The 20,129-nt window shown below is 38.0% G+C and overlaps 2 protein-coding genes across 2 annotated transcripts in view; both read right to left on the bottom strand.

Moving 5' to 3' along the window:
- Window positions 1-349, bottom strand: part of LOC126367301 (echinoderm microtubule-associated protein-like CG42247) — a 34,135-nt gene extending 33,786 nt beyond the window's left edge. The window contains exon 1 of the mRNA XM_050010756.1: window positions 274-349. Coding sequence (XP_049866713.1) covers window positions 274-309 — 36 coding nt within the window. The 5' untranslated portion in view covers window positions 310-349. The remainder of the gene's footprint in view (window positions 1-273) is intronic.
- Window positions 350-14,808: 14,459 nt separating this feature from the next.
- Window positions 14,809-19,855, bottom strand: LOC126367320 (28S rRNA (cytosine-C(5))-methyltransferase). The gene is made up of 6 exons (XM_050010792.1): window positions 19,612-19,855; window positions 19,271-19,526; window positions 18,160-18,422; window positions 17,077-17,190; window positions 16,414-16,588; window positions 14,809-15,821 (listed from the first exon to the last, which is right to left on the bottom strand). Exons 1-6 carry the CDS (start codon window positions 19,732-19,734, stop codon window positions 14,860-14,862), a joined length of 1,893 nt encoding a protein of 630 aa, XP_049866749.1. The 5' UTR covers window positions 19,735-19,855; the 3' UTR covers window positions 14,809-14,859.
- Between the last annotated feature and the right edge of the window lie 274 nt (window positions 19,856-20,129).

A 20,129-nucleotide genomic window follows, 5' to 3' on the forward strand; every position in this document is an offset into this window, starting at 1 on the left:
AGAACCTATATTTATAAATCAATTATAAAATAGCTTAGAATAATGTGAAACTACTCAATATTTCATAGAAAAATTAAAATATCTTTGATGTTCGTTTGACCTATCATTACGACCTAATTCAAAAACCTATTCAGGTATCAAAGCTTGGTCTTTCTAGTTATCTTTATTTAATTAAGTATACCAATTGTAGAAAATGTATACTTACTTAATTATAATTTATCCTTGCTTACTGATACTAATAAAAAAACTACAAAAACATATAAAAATCCTTACCACAGCTGCAGTAGCCATCGTGTCTTCAGTTTTCATTTACACTACTCGCCGAACATCACACAGTTCACTCGCGTAAATCAATTTAATTGAATTAAGTAGTTCAATTTAATTGAATTTTTGAATTCGCGGGAAAAATGGCGCGACGCCGGTGGCATAAGTATGGGTATAAGTCTTCGTGGAGTTTTCCGGTGGAGTTTACACAATAGGTAAATTGACCACGGTGGAGGAAGTATTAAAGGGTGGAGTAAGGAGTGACGATGATTAGAGTGTAGTCGTCCGGTTATGTTTTGTGAACGGAATCGAGTGACGGTTGTTTGGAATGGACGTCGAGGGCGAGCGGGCAGCGCTCCCGTGTGCGTTAGCGTGGCTATGCTATACATTTAAAAACACTGTTTATTTTATTAGATATATAAACAGCCTATATTCATCTCACTGCTGGGCACAGGCCTCCCCTTAATCAACCGGAGGGGGTACGGAGCATACTCCACCACGCTGCTCCAATGCGGGTTGGTGGAGATTTTATTAGATACTCTTGTCAAATGATCTAACATGACTTATCTGTGTTGATTTTTTTTCTACTTCTCTTAAGAGTGTAGAAAAACTGTAGCTATTCATAATATTCCCCAAATTTTTCTTTGGAGTTTATGCGGAAATAGTGGCTTGTGACTTCATCAATAAAGCAATCTAATGTTATACCTAGTCATTGTTACTTAATTAATGTTACTTACTTAAACAATGACGATCAATAAGTCAGAAATGAGAATGAGGTGGATTTTTGATTATCTTGGATTGACTTGTATTTCTAGATTACATACATAAACTCACGCCTATTTCCCACCGGGGTAAGCAGAGACTATAGAATTCCATTTGCTTCGATCCTGACACACTTCTCTTGCTTCCTCCACATTCATCAATCGCTTCATACACGCACGCCGGTTCAGAGTAGATCGTATTGAACCTTTTCTAAGGACATCTCCAATTTGGTCATCGTAAGTCCTTCTCGGTCTTCCTCTGCCAGCCCTACCATCAACTTTCGCTTTATATACCGCTTTTGCAATCCTATTATCCTTCATCCGCTCTACGTGTCCAAACCAACCTAACATTCCCTTCTCAATCCTAGTCACTATATCGTCTTTTACACCACATCTCTGTCTTATCACACTGTTTCTCACTCTATCACTCAACTTCACACCGCAGATGCTACGCAAAGACCTTATTTCTACGGCATTGATCCTACTTTCATGCTTCTTCTGCCATACCCAACATTCACTACATTCACTACTATTTCTAGATTAGCATTTAATAATTTATCTTTGACACAGTCAAATACCCTATTGTCAAATAAGAGATCCTATAATGATACGGAACCGGCCGCTTTCTAAGTTTAGTACCTACGTACTGAAGTAGGAATGTCTTACTGTGTGCTGCTGCTTATTGTCACTTAAACCGAAAGTGGCTGCGGCATATTTTATTATGATTCATTCATTTTGCACACATTTTGTTGGTGGAGCCACCATTGTTGCGCATTTAGCAAAAGGAAAGCAAAGCATTTAATTTTTTATCAAATTATATATTATAAACAGTATACATAATAACACAGTAACAGAATAAATAACTTTGTGATCCCTAGTTTGGTTAGGACATTACAGGCTGATCACCTGATTGTCCGAAAGTAAGATATCCGTGCTTCGGAAGGCAAGTTAAGCCGTTGGTCCCGGTTACTACATACTGATGTAAGTAAGTAGTCGTTAAATGAGTCATGTCAGGGGACTTTGGCGGCTCAATAGTAACCCTGACACCTGTTGATGAGGTTGGTAATACACCTCACACGAGAGAAGAAGTATACATATGTATGTATGAGAATTGAAAACTCAGGAGCAAGCTACAGAGGCTGCAAAAGATCGCGAGGAGTGGAAATCTGTTATTCGAGCTCTACATCCCAACAGGGGATAAAAGGATTAGAAGAAAAAGAGAAGAAGAAACCATAACTATCTATCTAAACAGTATGCAAATTGCATCCAACCATTACTTGACGTAGTTGCGAGTAGATCTTAGGGCGGTATTTAATAAACTAATCTCAGCTTCGAGACTGCCCTCAAGATCATGTCAATGTGACAGTCCTCATATAAAAACAGAGACTTGAGCATGATCTTGACAGCAGTCTCAGCTGAGATTCGTTTATTAATACCACCCTTAGATGTTTAGTTCTGGGACGTGTTTTCTTAATTCTCTCTCTTTATTTAAGAGCTGCGCTCTTGTCGGTGGTAGCTTGTCGGTTTTCTTAATTAAGTAATTTAAAAAAATAAATATACAGGTAGTACTGCCACTGTGAGCGGCACGCGTCTACCGGTCAACGCTATATAGCCGCGGGTATGTAGGCTAACTATATTTTTTCAGTCTTCCTGGCGGTGTTTGGAGCTGTTTTTATGGGTTCCAATTACCCCCGCCGCCTTGCCTTTGCCTTTGTTCTTGGTTAACTTGCAATACCTACCTCCTTTAAGAGAATTATTATTATGGGTGAGAATTTATAGTCTTCACGACGTTTTCTATCGATGATTTGAATACACAAGCGAGATGCTCATTTATCATTTAAAAACAAAATGTTATGCAAGTTTACGTACTGCTATATGGTATATTTATGACGAAAATATTCAAGCTTATTTGCTTAAGTTAAAAATAATTACAAAAAGGCACTTTTAAACGAAAAATATTTGATAGGAGCGTGTGATCAGTGCACTAGTTAACCACATAACATGCTGGGAACTAACCTTCTATTCAGTTCATTACTTTTTGCATAGCCAAGAGCAATTAAGGGCTTATTTTGCACTATTACTGGTTAATATAAACCACTTTAAACAGTATAATGAAAAGGTAAATACGTTTCGCCTTTCAACCTTCCGAATTAACATAAATGGCTTGATGCTTAACTTTTCGCGTGATATGTCGCGAAAGATCCGTCGGCAAAACAGTTTGACGTCGGTAAAACAGGTTGAAAGTCCAAATGGTTGCTCTAATTTCATTAGCAGGTTAGCAAGGCTAGATTTTCAGATAGTAAATGTTTGATGAACTATTTCGAAAGTTGTGACACGAAGTATGTTGAATTTGCATTTTTCATTATTTAGTCTCATTTATAATAATGACTCTTATTTTATTTTAGTTACGTTTTTGCATATAACGAAATAATATCTATGCACACTGTGGTTTTTTTGTTTTTATTCGATAATGAGACTTGATAGGAAAAATGCCATTATTTTTCTTGTCAGCGTTTTGTTGACGGTACTGGAAAGATTTAAATGAATAATAATATCAGACTGCTTCAGTGCATACTTTCTTGTCAACAGTGAAATAACGCACTAATTTGAACCATATTACCACACTTAAATTAAACGTTTTGACCTAAATTGTTTTCAAAACAGTTTACAGTTAATTTTACAGTGAATTGTATTTTATGGTTTTAACTGTATTCCTAAAATTGGTTATAGCTTTGCTACGATATGCTACGGCGTCGTAGCAGCGTAGTATATTTCTACGTCAGCGTCGCATTTTACAACGCACAGACAATATATATATAAAGTATGTTTCAAGTTTCTATTTGAACCACATATACATATACATAGCTTCACGACTGTTTCCTCAAAGGAGTAGGTAGTGGTGAACAGTATAGACACGTACTCCTCGCCAGCTGTGGTTAAGCCCCCTGTAATAGGGGGCGAATCTATTGCCATTAACCGGGCACAAATCGTGGAAACTACGTGATCACAGTTATCTATACTTAATACAAACATAAATTCAAACCCATAGTCGACTTCAGTGGTGGACCCCAATTCGGAATTCGAATCCGCGACACTACTATGTAAATCACGGTTCTCCAAACAGCCCATCACAGATTTAAGTAAACAAACATTCGGAAAAACCTTGATATTTTAATCTAACACTGCCTATCTAAAAGTTTTCCTAGCATTACGTATATTTCATTGAGTTTTATTTCAATTTATTCGTAATGTCCTTGACCGTAATTGCATACTAAACTAAATTAATACTTTATATTTTTTGGACATCGTTTACCCTAGAAATGAAAGAGCTATAAATAATAATCATTTGTCATAATAGATCCTGAAGATACGAGTTTTATGAAGGGCAACACGCAGGCTCTTCAGGAAAAAGAATAGTTGATTTTTTTCATAATACGCGGCAAAAGATTGTTCTACAATGTTTTAAAACAAATAACACTTCATCATCAGCCGTACGACGCCCACTGCTGGGCATAGGCCTCCCCCAAGGATCTCCACGACGATCGGTCCTGCGCTGCCCGCATCCAGCGGCTTCCCGCGACTTTCACCAGATCGTCGGTCCACCTTGTAGCGGGCCTACCCACTGAGCGTCGTCCGACACGCGGCCGCCGCTCCAGAACCCTTCCGCCCCAGCGGCCATCGGTTCTCCTCACCATGTGTCCTGCCCACTGCCACTTCAGCTTTGCAATTCTCCGAGCTATGTCGGTGACTTTAGTTCTCCTGCGGATCTCCTCATTTCTGATTCGATCAAGCAGGGAAATACCAAGCATAGCTCTTTCCATTGCCCGCTGAGCGACACCGAGCCTCCTCACGAGACCCATAGTAAGCGGCCACGTCTCACTGCCGTAGGTCATTCCTGGCAACACGCACTGGTCAAAGACTTTCGTCTTGAGACACTGAGGTATTTTGGATGAGAAGATATTCCGCAATTTCCCGAACGCTGCCCATCCGAGTTGGATCCGACGAGAGATCTCTTTCTCGAAGTTGGACTTACCTAACTGGATTATTTGTCCTAGGTAAATGTACTGGTCTACAACTAACGTGTGGTTGGTAACGTTCCCAACCTGAACTGGAGTGGGTGCGACATGGTCGTTGGACATAATTTTTGTCTTTGCCATGTTCATGCTAAGACCCACTCGTTGGGATGCGTTACTGAGATGCTCGAGCATGGTGTTCAGGTCTTCCAGGGTCTCAGCCATTTAACACTACTCAGCCAAATAACACTTATGAAATTGTAATTGTACATTACTCAACGTGGTTTAAACAAAACCCATTTACAAATTGAACGCTATGAAATATTCCAAAATATGAAAATTATAAGTACCTATAGTTACAAATCTCTGAAAGTAATTGAATTGCTGAATACCTAGTACTTATGGCTGAAATTCTAGGTCAAAATTGGATAATTGTAGCCTAAATCTTTAACGAAACAATTTGACGCGGCACGGTAAGTATTTCGTATGTTTTCGTAATATTATTATTTCATAAGTCGTTCCGTTTCCTGAGAAACGGTGCCGATTAGCAGATTTAAGTAAGAAATTCCAATTAGGATATTTTTTTAATTCATTCAAAGGCGGTGGTTGACTTCACTGCTTTAATCAGATTATGCCGAGCTTAATAAACAGTTGATTGACTTGTCGCACTGATGCTTTCTAGTTTTACTTCATTAGTGGACAACTGGCCCACGTCCTAGAATTTCTCAAGGCCAGTTGTCCCCCAATCCGACTTCTAACCACGCTATTCCGCGTGGAGAGTAAAACCGAGTTCTTAGTCGATTGTTTTGTAGTGTGTATGTTTGTGTATCAAGGTACCTTGTATTGAATGTGTTTTGGATTACTTAATAAATTAGCTATTATCGGAGATGGTCGTTTCCATTATTACTCCGTCATACTACAATTTAAAAATAATCTAAATTGGCCACAGAGTTTCTAATCCAACCAGTAGCTCCTATAACGTAGCTCAAATACGAGATATTCTTATTATGTGTCCCAGTTTCTAGCTGAAATCTTGTGATCGGCACCATTAGGCCGACCTTGGCTAATTTCACCGACTGAACATACCTACACGAAAGGATTGTTAAAGAAATACCATTACCTACTCGCAGGTATAACAGTACTAAGTAGTTTTACTTCGATTTGTCACACACTACGCTGAGTAAGTTGTTTTATTACTCACTCAAGTATTTGCAATAAGTCCTTGGGCATACTCCAACTCGGTATTCTTTTCTCAAATGACGTTTTGTGAATTTGCCTGACATTTACTACTTATTTGACCGGAAAATACAAGTATACAATGTATACTTAGATAGGGTCACAAGCATACTGTATATGTTATAGTCAAAACCCGTTATTCTTAAACGAATTAAAACTCGTTTCCCTACAAATATTGGGTATTTGACTGGGTTAAAGATAAATTATAAAATGCTAATCAAGAAATAAAAGACAGTCTAAGTTGATCAATAAATCAATCTCATTTTATTCTTTTACATATTTTCGATTTTTATTTATGATTTAAGTAACAATGAGTACGACGTTTGACCGCTTTTATTGATGACGTCACAGGACAGTATTTCCATACAAACTCCAAAGAAAACTACCGTTTTGACGTTTCGGAAAAAGTATGTCATTTGACTAGGTTGTCAAGTAGCCTATTGCTGCGTGAGCAGCTGCATATATACATACATAAAATCACGCCTACTGCCCATAGGGGTAAGCAGAGACTCGATCCTGACAGATTTCTTTTGCTACACCACATACGTCTATCATTTCATACACGCACTCCCGTTCAGAGAAGATCGTACTTAATCTTTTCTAAGGACATGCCCAATTTGATCAATACGTCCTTCTAGGTCTTCATCTGCCAGCCCTACCAACAACCTTCGCCTTATATACTCGTACTCATAATATCCACTTTCGTAACAACACTTTCGTAATCATAATATCCTTCATCCGATCTACGAACAAATAAACAATTCTGGCTCATCACTCGGTATCCTAGCGACTGACTCTGGGCGGGCCGTAGGGCGGCGCTGTCTGTTCCAGCCAATCGCAGGGCGGATGCGTTATGACGTGGTGTCACTCACCGACTGGCACGGACACGTTAAATTGACGTAAAAAACGTAGACAACACAGACTAAACATTGTCGCTTCCGTTATTGGTCGTTATTGTCTGCCTATTGACACACCCTGGGTGAATCCCACCAATTGACCAATTAGCATAGGGTTTTATTATACCGAATGGAAGTATTTACTTTTCGAAGATAAATGTTTATACTCAAATTAAAACGAAGATAACTAGATTACACACTACACATGTCGACATGACATCACATTTAATTTAGGTATAAATTTCTGTGTTCGTTTTCTATATTTCTGTATAGAAAATATTTAATATGTGCGTTATTTGTCTTTTGATGTGATGTCGTTGTAATGTATATGTATAAAGGTAATCCGTGTCGGTGGTGTCCTAAATAATAAATGTTTCTTTCTTTCTTTCTTTTTCCTAAAATAATCAAACATTAATAGTCGGTAACATAACATAAACAGCCTATATACGTCCCACTGCTGGACACAGGCCTCCCCTCAATCAACCGGAGGGGGTATGGAGCATACTCCACCACGCTGCTCCACTGCGGGTTGGTGAAGGTGTTTTTATGGCTAATAGCCGGGACCAACGGCTTAACGTGCCCTCCGAAGCACGGAATCAAAGATGATTCCGTCACTAAAAGTAAGAACAAAAAAGTAAGAACTTTTTCGGACAATCAGGTGATTCAAGCCTGAAAAGTCCTTACCAAACAAAGGACAGTCTCACAAAGTGATTTCGACAATGTCCCCATCGGGAATCGAACCCGGACCGCCAGATCGCCGGTAATGTCATTTAAATGATATTTCGTCCAAACCCACAAGAAAATCCATAGAAAAATATGTTCAGCGCTTTAATAGCGGCAATAAAAGTCAATCCAGGTCACAGGACCTTATGTAACAGCATAATATTTATTTAGTTACCATTAATCATACGCAATCAATTTTATCTGAAACTATTACGTTGCCCACGGGTTAGCATAACTAATGGGAACAAGAATTACCACTTTGGTCACCAATTAGTCCAAGGTTGGCGAAAATTGTGGAACAAATTTTTGATAAAGGTAATTGAAGGAAGGACAAACGTTGGCCTGAAAACATATCAATCTTTACTATATTTAATAATGGTGTCGGGTTTTTGTAGTTGTTTTATGTTTTGGCGCAGTCTTGACACGATAGGTAGGTATTTTATGTTCTTAAATTAAATGAAAGTAGAATGACGAATGTAATATAACAGAAGACAGAAAAAAAACTCAAAAAGAAAGAACAAAGTTGGATTTACAAGTGTAACTAATGCATTGGTGTATGATTTAATATGATTTTTGTTTTTATAGCACTTGCCTATACTTAGGGAAACTCACTAAGCGATAATTTAAATCGTTTTTTTTTGACTCGAACACGATGTCGGCGAGTTTGTCATCGGCTTAATGACGTTACATAGATCGAATTTCGCATGGACAGGAGGACGACTCGGTGGTGTAATGGTTAACACGCTCGTCCTGGCTTGCCAAGAGCTGCGGGTTCAAGTCCCGTTCGAGTAAGATATTTTTTCGATTTAAATTTTCTCTTTATTATTTTATATGTTACAACAATGAACTAACATTAAATGTATAATAATTTTACATTAATCTAACAAGTAACGCGCACGCGTGCGTGCATACAACTACGTGTGTTTGTATTTTCGTGTGAACTGGGAGCAGGAGCACGAAAAACACCACATCGTAATTCATCTTCAAGAACAATATCGAAATTTGACATTTGAGCATATAAAAAGTGCGCAATGTCAAATAGCAATATTGCTTTTTTAGATGAATTGCATCAATGTGGCCTTCTTACCCCCCAGAACGCCAACTGTTTATAAGAGCACAAAGCACAAAGAACACAACGTACCGAAAATATATTAACAAATGCACAACAGGCGGCCTTATTGCTCTTGCGGCTATTTCTAGAAACACAGGAACTGTGTCGTTCTTAACTTGATGGACCATTATATGGGGGATGTCACCCACCATTTCACTTCGCGCCGTTCATGTTATCGTTGAAATTCGTATTAACAGTAGCTGCAAGTTATCTTCCTGCTGTCTACAAGTGTTAATAATTTTGAACTTTACTTTGAAGAAGCAGCCCACGGGCGTAGAATAAGCAATACTACAGGTACGTATAGAAAGGACACTCTCTGCCCCGCACCGATACGAGTACGATTTATCTCACCCCCGATGGACTTTATTCTGTTTAGCTGTAAACCATTAAGGTGATTCGTTTTCCATACAAAAGTTGATGCAGTGCTACAGGAAAACGGATAGAGGAATATTGTTATAAAACCGATAAATAGTAATATTTTGGTGTATTATTTTCGCAAACTAACAAAAATTTAGGGTCCGAATACGAGAAGTACCATATTTCAGACCCTCAATTTTGATCAATTCTACATTTGTAGTGGTGCAGATTACAGTGTATTTGCTGAGCGTGTAGAGGTGTCAATGTTAGTTTGTGTGCGTGATAGTTTTTTTTTTCTAAAGGCTTTGACTACTTGACAAGTGTAATAGAATGTCAGTGACAATTTATAAAGAGATTTTGTATGAAGAGAATAAATATAAATAAAAAACTAAAAATACTACAATCTGAGAAAAGGAATATTGGAAAAATATTTTTGTAATAACGTATCTTATTTAAACATTTTTAAATAATGGGTAAATACCGTGTTTTAAAAGAGGACATATATTATAATAAAAAATCAATACATAAAATGAAATGGCTGTATGGGCATAGTTCCCTTTGCCTTACCCTTCGGGGAAAACCAAATCAAAAAAGAAGTTGTTGCATTTGCCGGCCTAAATAGTAGTCATTTATAATTAATTGTTTTTCCATCCAACATACAGATTTATTTATATTCTCTTTGCCGCGGACTTTTTGGTGGGACCGGGAACGGGAAGGTTGCTTTCTTCATTGAATAATCTAAATAATCAATACGAAGTGGTGTTTTGTGGTTAATGATCACATTAGTCGGAAAACATTCCCGATAGTATTATTAAATCGGAATATTCAATAAACAAAGTGTACCTATCTATTTTCGCTTTGCGCCAACAAGCCGCTTACTTCGTTTGGGGTTCGGAGTAGGAGTCTGCTCCGAGGGTGGGGGCTTAGGTTTCATCATTTCATTAATCATCATCAAGAAAAAAAAACACAAGACATGGCTGTATGTTCATAGTTCCCTTTGCCTTGCCCTTTGGGAAAAAAAATAAGATAAATTTTGAAATTCTTATGTATAATAAACAAACATCACAGACATCATGACAGATCTAAAACTAAATAAAATCTTTTTTCTTTTTTCTATTTGACTTATTTATGAATTTTAATCAAGAAAACGTGATAATAAGTTCGACAGCAACCAGTTCAGGTCCCCGAAACAGCCCATTTCAGGCCGCGTATATATGGAAAATACTACTTCAATACGTCCCAGCCTCGTCTTTTTTTAACGTCCTCGTTATAAAAAGACGTCCTAACCTGAACTAACTAACCTAACAATAAACACCACGCGTAAATATATGTCCAGAAATGCGCTGTGAGTCGTCTGGACTGGGCGCGAAAACAACATAGAATTCGATTAGGTGCTAAGTGTCCCGCATGCTATCACCAGCTGTCACTGACATACGTATGAAGTCCCGCGGATTTTATTGGAACTAAATGACAAGTCATAATAATTATATGCGGATACTGCGACATCAGCGCCGTGCTTGCGGGACGTCCTGAAGCGCTATTACATCTTTCAAACGCGATGCGACAAAGTTTGAACCTACGCAATTTAGGAAAAATCTACCTTATTATTACTGTACTGTGATCGTTATTTGTAAAATCATACAATACATATACACAATTCTTTATACACAATATAATTATTATGACATATTGTGGACTTTTCGGTATACCTACAAAAAAGGAACAATTCAACCATACGTTGTTTTGTTATATCTCAATGGGCTCAGGCAGCGTTTTCGCCGAAAGCTCCAAGTCGGCTATATTTGTAACGATAATTATGTTTGACATTCATCATCATTTTTGAACCATTTTATACAAAAAAAATACTTGTATAAATTATAAACCCTAAAGCACGCCCATGAATCACTCTACTCATTGGTGAAAACCGTATGAAAATCCGTTCAGTAGTTTTTTAGTTAGCCGCATGTTCACTGATGCGATTAATGCCTATTAGAATTTTACAAAATAAAAAATACGGAAATTACGGAAGGTACTTTAGTGCAAAGTAAATTATTGTATACTTAATTATAATATTATTGGTAAAAGTGATACTTTTTGAAAATTCCGTAACAAATAGACGGGTTCGCCAAATTCAATTGTAAAAAAAAAATACAAAAAGTAAAAACAATTAAAACATGCAGTTGGGTTTGAACCGTGAACCTTAAGAATGGCGGCTACTGCTTTACCAAATGCGCCATTTAGAAGTTAGAAGTAGACTTCAAATTATGCATCTCTTTTAATAGCTAACCTAGTTCGCATGTGTGTGTGACAGCTTCGTGTTTGTACACAAATTGAAATGACACCAACTTTTGATGCAATGTTTCAATATGATATCTTCAGTAAATACTTCAAAATTGTAGCTTAACTTAAAGATAATGTATGTAAGATTTCGCCACCTAACATTTCACTGGGTCAGAACTCAACACTAAACGAATAAATGGAAAAAAATACGAAAACTGCAGAAGTAACGCCATCTACTGACGCAGCGTTACCTAGCTGACTGAAACACATCACCTTAAGGAGTAAGAGAGAGCGAGGATTGTCTATGTCACTCGCACGCACGTTGTAAGGTGGCATACGGTAAGGGATCCGTAACTTAATTTCGAGAGACATATGTTCGATTAACAATTGTGCGAATGAACGATTGTGCGAAAAGAGTTTATTGCGAAACAACTTTTTGTCGACAAACGCTGCTTTGACTGAACGATTCTTCGAAAATTTATTTATCGTCGGACTGGTCTTTCGAATGTTGATTTCAGAATAGTTCCATGCAAATTGTATGGTAGTTATGAAGAAAAGAACATAGATTTAAACAAGTAAGAACGAGATTTTTGTATGGAGTGACTGAGTGCCCGAGATGTGCTACGGAGAGAGGTAACTACGACACCGTAGCAAGTAGGCTAAGCTACGAGTGCTACGACATGCTACAATATCGTATTCTTGGCTTGCTTTTGAATAATTTACAGAAAAAAGTTTCTTTTATACCCCCTTGTGGTTAATAAAAACCCTACAACCAGGAATGAGTTCTTTATATTTTACCCTACCAAGTATTTATGATAAATATACTCTATAAACGGAAACTAATAAAAAAACATCTTCGTTTTATATATTAATTCTAAACTTTTTAGACGCAAGTCACGGTTGTAATCCCTGATGGGTTGGGCAGAGTTACGAGACTTAACATAGCATCACGCCTGTATCCCCGAAGGGTTAGGCAGAGGTGTACAATAACACCAAGTTCTCGTCACCTGTTTAAGTCCCATGTAACGAGGGAACGAGTCACGAGACACCAGTACAAAACTTGCAGACTGGTAATATTGAATTCCTAGTGATGGATATTATGAACCGCATCTGTTACAAGTTACCATCTGTCACAACTTCACAAGTGTAAATACCACCTGATCACCCGATTGTCCGAAAGAAACATGATCCGTAATTTGGAAGGCATGTTAAGCCGTAGGTCCCGGTTACTACTGCCTGATGTAAGTTAGTAGTCGTTATATGAGCTATGTCAGGGGCCTTTGGTGGCTTAATGGTAACCCTGACACCAGGGTTGATGGGGTTGGTAATCCATCTCACAACCCACACGATAATAAAAGAACATACATACATACATAAACTCACGCCCGTAATACCTAATGGGGTAGAGCCACAAGTAATCAAAGACAACTTGCAGCCACTCTTGATGTCGTAAGCTGGATATGATGAACCTTATGCTGATAAGGGATCAGCCTATCGCCCATAACATAGAAAAAGAAAAAAAAGTGAAAAAGAAAAAAAAAAAGAAAAAAAGTGATTATTTATTCCATCATCTTGTTGATATAGAAGACGAACTCTTCAGCTTGATACCACAGAGCTGAGAATTCGGGACAACCGGCTGAAGCGTGGGAGTTTCGTTGCGGTTTCACACAAAACCCCGCGCTACACCCCCCTACATTGCACCCCGCTTGTCCCTCTGTCCCGATTCTGTGTGGAGTAAGCATTAAAGTAGATCTCTACTACATACCAGGGACAATCTGAGCGCATTTAACTTTACACCCAGAGCAGTAAGTAAAGCGTTAGTTATTTATAAGTAAATCCATGATTAAATATTTACATTTTTTTAAACTCCAACGGAACCCTAAAATAGAAAAACCAGGACGCACGACAGTTCGTGACAAAATGGCGTGCGGTCCAGTGGCCGGCGATCGATCGCTTTCGAACTAAAGCGTATTTTATGGTAATAGAGTCCCATATCATTTGCTACTGGCTGCGCACAAAGAAACGCTACTTTACCGTAGTTCTTGGAAGTAGCTGAGTTGGGCTGCGGTTCGCAAAGTGTCATTATCATCAGCCCATTAACGTCCCCACTGCTGGGGCACGGGGCTTCCCTATGGATGGATAGGGAGATTGGGCCTTAAACCACCGCGCGGGCCCAGTGCGGATTGGTGGTTATTAACGACTGCTAATGCAGCCGGGACCAACGGCTTAACGTGCCTTCCGAAGCACGGAGGAGCTCGAGATGAAAACCTTTTTTTAGTGGTCACCCATCCTATGACCGGCCTTTGCGAAAGCTGCTTAACTTTAACAAGCGCAGACCCGTTGATTCCGTGCTTCGAAGGGCACGTTAAGCCGTTGGTCCCGGCTATTAGCCGTAAAACACCTCCACCAACCCGCATTGGAGCAGCATGGTGGAGTATGCCCCATACCCCCTCCGGTTGATTGAGGGGAGGCCTGTGCCCAGTAGTGAGCGTATACAGGCTGTTTATGTTATGTTATATGTTATGTCCGGGCTGTGTGTAGGCAGAACTCAAGAAGCAGAGCCATTGCATACATAGTTGTAATCAATGTTTTAATTTGAAAAGTTTGGGAAGCACTAACCCAGACGAGGTACCTATGTAATATAGTGTCGCTTATGACGTTTGGCCTACTTAATGTTAAGGATTTATCGACTATACTTAATAGTGATTCCGCTGTTTTTTATTTACTCAGCAATTAATACTAATTGCCGAGATAACGATTTTAATTTACTTGGACAAAATCAAATCAAATACAGGGTGTTAGTGACATCGTAACTAAAACTTTGAGGATGATTCGGACCATGATACCGAGTTGATATCAAGAGGAATTTTCCGTCAAATATGGAACTGAAAAAAAAAATCCGACAGGATATTCCACTTGATATCAAGTCAGAATCATCCCCCACACAACATCCTCATGTCCCTGTATACTTTATTGCACTCGCATATATAAGATACACTTAAAAAAAATACAGATAGATCAGTGTCTTTGAAACTTATTGATTTCTTTGATTCCAGGAAATATGTAATTCTCTAAATTTGATATCGGATCTCCTTCTATCGTGTGGTTTGAGAGGTCAATGACCAACCTCATCAACAACGAGAATTAATAAAACTCTAAAATTCTAATGGTATCGATTTATTTGTAAAAGTAAAAAGAATTTAACAAATCAAATGACATCAACTTTCAATTTCAATGTCTTTATTACGATGTTTCTTCTTTTTCTTTTTGGGGACTTCACTGGTATCTGTCTCAATGTTTTCAACTTTGTTACTAGCGTCTTTTTTCTTCTTTTTACTATGATCTACTTTTTCATCAGCGACTTGAGTTTCTTCTGCTAGTTGCCCGTTGTCGCTGCCATGCTTGCGTTTTTTCTTCTTACGTTTTTCTAAACCATCATTGTCCGGAACTAAAGTATCTTCAGATTCATTTACACTAATGTCTGTTTCCATTTTCTTATGTTTGTCTTTCTTCTTCTTCTTTTTAGGTATATCTTCTGTATCTTCTATTCTAGGTTCATCTCCATTACTAATATTAATGGCACTGATTTCGTTAGTGTCATTCACTTCCATTGTCTTTTCTTTTTTCTTCTTTTTCTTTATGCTGACTTCAATGACTGGCTGATCTTCTGTTTGGACTTCTTCTGCGGGTTCATAATTAGACTTCTTTTTGTTCTTTCTTTTCTCAGGCTCACTTGTTTCGCCGTTTTCAACATCTACTTTTCTAAATTTATCTGCTTTTGCGTTCACTTTATTAACAATGCTTTCTCCATTTTGCTGTCTCTCTAATTCCTTCTGATCTCTATCCAAGACAGCCAGAAAGAAGCCAGTAGTCAAATCAGATTCCGGTTTAGCATACATACATCTTGTACCCATACTACCATACATACCCGAACCGAAGTTATTCCACTGTCCTTTCAGTAACTCCTTTACGTCCTGCACACGCCATTTGGACCTTGAAGTCTTCACAACATTGGTGATAACTCTTTCGTTTTCTTCAGGGAATAAAGAACAAGTGCTATACACGATCCTCTTAGCTTTAGGGAACGCATTCATTGCGTGTTTTAGAAACTTCTCCTGTAAAGACGTGAGTTTAGCAAGTCTGGTGTCTTCGATGTAGTTGTGGACGCATAGATCCATACCTGAAAGCGATGGAAATTGTAGTTTTTAAGATAGTAAATTAATTTATTCTTAAACAAATGGATACTAATGGATGGGTTACTACTTACTTAGATGGAATCTTTCTTATTTTAATGTTATAGATATACAATAAGAGTACTCGATTTTTTTCCTATCAAATATTTTATTATTCTTCTTCGACCGTGTGGGTTGTGAGGTGAAGTACCAACCTCATCAACCCTGGTGTCAAGGTTACTATTGAGCCGCCAAAGGCGCCCTGTCATGGCTCATGTAACAACTACTAACTTACATCAGTAAGTAGTAACCGGCACTAACGGCTTAACGTGCCTTCTGAAGCACGGATCATCTTACTTTCGGACAATCAGGTGATCAGCCAGTAATGCCAGTGATTTCATTATTATTATTAATTCTGCTGGACTGGAATGAATAAAAAGAAAACAGAATGCGTTCAGTTGCTTATCCTTCCGGGCTTGTCGTAAAAACCGACAGACGGACCACTGGTGAAGTGGTGAGAGTTTATGTAGTACCTCTGAGTACCTATAGATAGAGTAACGATTTTACACTGAACACAAAATAATTTGGATACTTTCTTACCTGATCCCGAGCAGCTCGGATCAAGGAGAATGTATTCCACGTCATCGTAGTCACCCCTCTTAATCTCCAGCGCGTCTCTATGTACCGTCTCCACGCATTTGGAGCCAGTCTTCTCGACGAAGTCACATAGCGTCTGATATCTCCTTTCGTTCCTCTCAACTGCGTAGATTTTGCCCTGTAAATGTTTTCTGGGGTTATTTAGTGTATTTGATATCACTGTTCGGTTCATGATGACCATGGATGTACCGAGGACAGCTGTTTATCATCTGTGGTTCTGTAGTCGATTTGACAGATTACACAGTGATGAGCAATACTTATTACATACCCACTTTAGAACTGTGACAGAGTTAGTTAACATATTTGATATTACATATTAACATATTTGTACACTTACAGTTCAACTTGTCATAAAAGTTAATGTGACATGGTACTAATTATATCCATCTTAGGTTAGGACTGATACCCAAAGAGGTTCTAACTGGGATTTATGTTGTGACAGCCTTAAGGGCGATTTTACGTATGGATGAACACAAATTTAGAAAAAAACTTGTTGGCGATGTCTTTTAAAGCGATTACTCATCGTTAGCTTTCGGGGAAAAACACTTGTTGGCGGAGTCGTTTAAAGCGATTTCTCATCGTCAGCTTTAATCCAGGGAATCTCACCTCATTTCTCATAAACGCCGCGAGTTGCGTGGTTTTCATACCGGGCGCGGCACACATGTCCAACGCTACGCTGCCCGGTGGCGGGGCTAGGAGGTGCACCGCCATTGCTGTAGCCTGAACATACACATACATTAAGACCAGCTCTATTGCACTTTGGCGTAGGCAGAGACATCGGAATTCCTCTTACTATGATCCTGACACACCATTTTCGCTTCCTCTACTCCTATCAAATTCTTCTATCGTGTGGGTTGTGAAGTGGATTACCAACCCCATCAACCCTCAGGTGTCAGGATTACTATTGAGCCCCCAAAGGCCCCTGACATGGCTCATGTAACAACTACTTACATTAGTAAGTAGTAACCGGGACCAACGGCTTAACGTGCTTGTCAATGCCTATCAAATTGAAGACTGACTTTAGAGCACTCTCGACCTAGCCTTTCTTTAAAACATCCTCGATTTTCTCGCGGTATGTTAGCTTAGGCAATAAATGGAAAGAATGTGAAAAGTGTAAAGAATCTTGATCCATTTTATACTTCGTAAAATTGGTTGCAAATTGTCCTTTGATTACTTACTCTGCCTACGTCTTTGGGGATTATCGGCGTAAGTTTATGAAAAAAGATTATGACATACTGTGATAACCCTTTTTTTTCTTTTATTCTGCTAATATGCGATCGGTCCCTCGACCATAAGCAGTTATGTTATATTGCCAGTGGGATGTTAGGCATGCCTTTCCAGTGTCAGGTTGCCTTCATTTTGTTTCTCACTGCTGAAGTTTGACCCAGATATGTTGCCCTTTTAGGCGTCTCAGTGGCAGTGGTTCACTTAAGGCCGATGCAGGTCTGTTTTCATGGTGGACAATCCTTTTTCTATAAGGCTCGATGATATGCTCTGCTTCCTCTTTTACACTGTGATAACTCTAATAACCGAAATTTATGCGGAGAAAGTCGCGAGGAGCAACAAGTGGCAATGTAAATAATTCGAAATGTATACATAGTATGCAATGTAACCAATTTAAGGATATTACTAATATACCTATTAGGAAATTACTAAGCTCATGAAACAAAGAACAATTGTTCTACAAACCTTATCTTGCAGGATAATTTTATTTTCCAGATACAATTCATTTTCATGTAGCTTCGTACCAGCAGAGAAGACGAATACAGTTTTCACGTGATAGTCTTGAGTAAAGTCATATTCGGATAGGCCTTGAATTTGCTGCAGGTAGTCATTATAGGAGCCAGAAGTGCAGCGGACAAATCGGTACTCTTCATCTTGGAATGCTCGGATTGCATCAGAAGTAGTCAGTAAGTTGGTGTTGATACGAACATAACGAGGTCTGCGAACAGCTGATAGGGGAAGGTAAGAAATATACGGTTAGAATGTTTGTTTACATTGTGTGATGGATGAAAAGTAAGGCAAGCCTCATTGATTCTAATACGCCACTCTTTTAAGATCCTAGCCATATACTACTAGCTGGAGTTTAAAGTATGAGTTACATTATTTTTATTATAATTAAAATAGTTAAATCAATAATCAAGAAACTAATACAATGTTATTCTTATATTTTTAAAGTTTAAGTTTATTCGAAGACAATTTTAAGTGTAAGGTAAATGAAAATGAAACTCTATGTTTGCAAATCTTATTTATTTCTATCTAGCATATTGTAATTTGGTTCCACACATTCAACACACATTTAAGCACTTAGAAATATTACACATGTAAAAGTTTTAAAATATAAGTTCTTTTATCTTCACAATACTGCACAATATCCAAAATTGGAATGTTAATACACATGTTAATCTTGTTTTAAGTTTAGATTGCTCTTTGCATCTGGTGTAGGAAGGGGATCATACGAATGCTGGTCAACTTCGTTCCCATCGGCATCATACTCCTTTTCATGGTAAGCCTTAATAGCATACAAACAAATGATCATATTGACCACGACAACCGCAGACACAACTGACCACACATTACGTACATAAGCATCTACTGGGTAGTATTCAGTTAAAAGGTGCCGCACACCAAAAAATGCGACAAAGGGCATAGTAAACATGGCAACACTATATAGAAACAGTCCACCCAATACCGCCACCGCCCTCCGTGTCTGCAGCGGAATTAACGGTTCTTTAGGTGTGTCAGCCATTGCAGATATTTAAAGATGGAATTATATCTGAAAAGAAATAAAAATAATTACCTTCAGTCTTCAAGTCGGCCTGATGGTCCGATGTATATTTTTCAAACTGGTCTTTGTATGATAAAATAGTTTGTTCAGGTTTGCTCTTGCCAGGAAGAGTCTTTTTGCCAAACAGTAGTTCTGATGTGAGGACCTTTGCCAACCACGGATCAAGCCGTGGTTCATTTGTTAACAAACTACATGTTTCAAAAATTTTATCTATGTCTGCTGCATGTTTGATTGTTTCTGTTATGAGAGCGAACAGCACATTGGTCCTCTGTAAATAGTAATTTTAAAATGTAGCATTTTGATAGTGTGATAATTTAAAACAATAATTTAAATAATTAAGTTCCTATACTCACGAAGTGGCGAAGTTTGTTATCGTATAACAAAGTTTTTACACTGCCTCCTTCTGTGGATACTTTCTTAACGATATTTGCTGCAATTTTAAAATGTCGTGGTACTTTTATTGAATGTTCGTACATTGTGTTATTGCAGAAATCAGTTCACAAAAAGCATTTCATTTTTTTACTGAAATTGCCTAATTTTTGTCACGAGACGAGACACTTGTCAATAACTTGAGGGTTATAATGCGTTCATTACTTTTATGTTTCATTGTTTTTATTTTAATTTAATACTATAGAAAAGAACTAATATCAGCATTAATTATGCGTATTAATTTCCTTAATAATAAAACATCTGTATGTTTTAAATTATATTTATATTTTAAAAACGTTCGGTAAATATTAGAAATATTAACAAGGACCGAACGCAGCCTATTGTCATAGACATTTTTTGTTTTCATTTATTGACGGACGGGGAAAAATAAAGCTGCCTGTTAAAGACATAAAGAACATAAGCACACTCTTTTTCGTATAGC

The sequence above is a fragment of the Pectinophora gossypiella genome, chromosome 6 (assembly GCF_024362695.1).
Source record: "Pectinophora gossypiella chromosome 6, ilPecGoss1.1, whole genome shotgun sequence".
Taxonomy (NCBI): domain Eukaryota; kingdom Metazoa; phylum Arthropoda; class Insecta; order Lepidoptera; family Gelechiidae; genus Pectinophora; species Pectinophora gossypiella.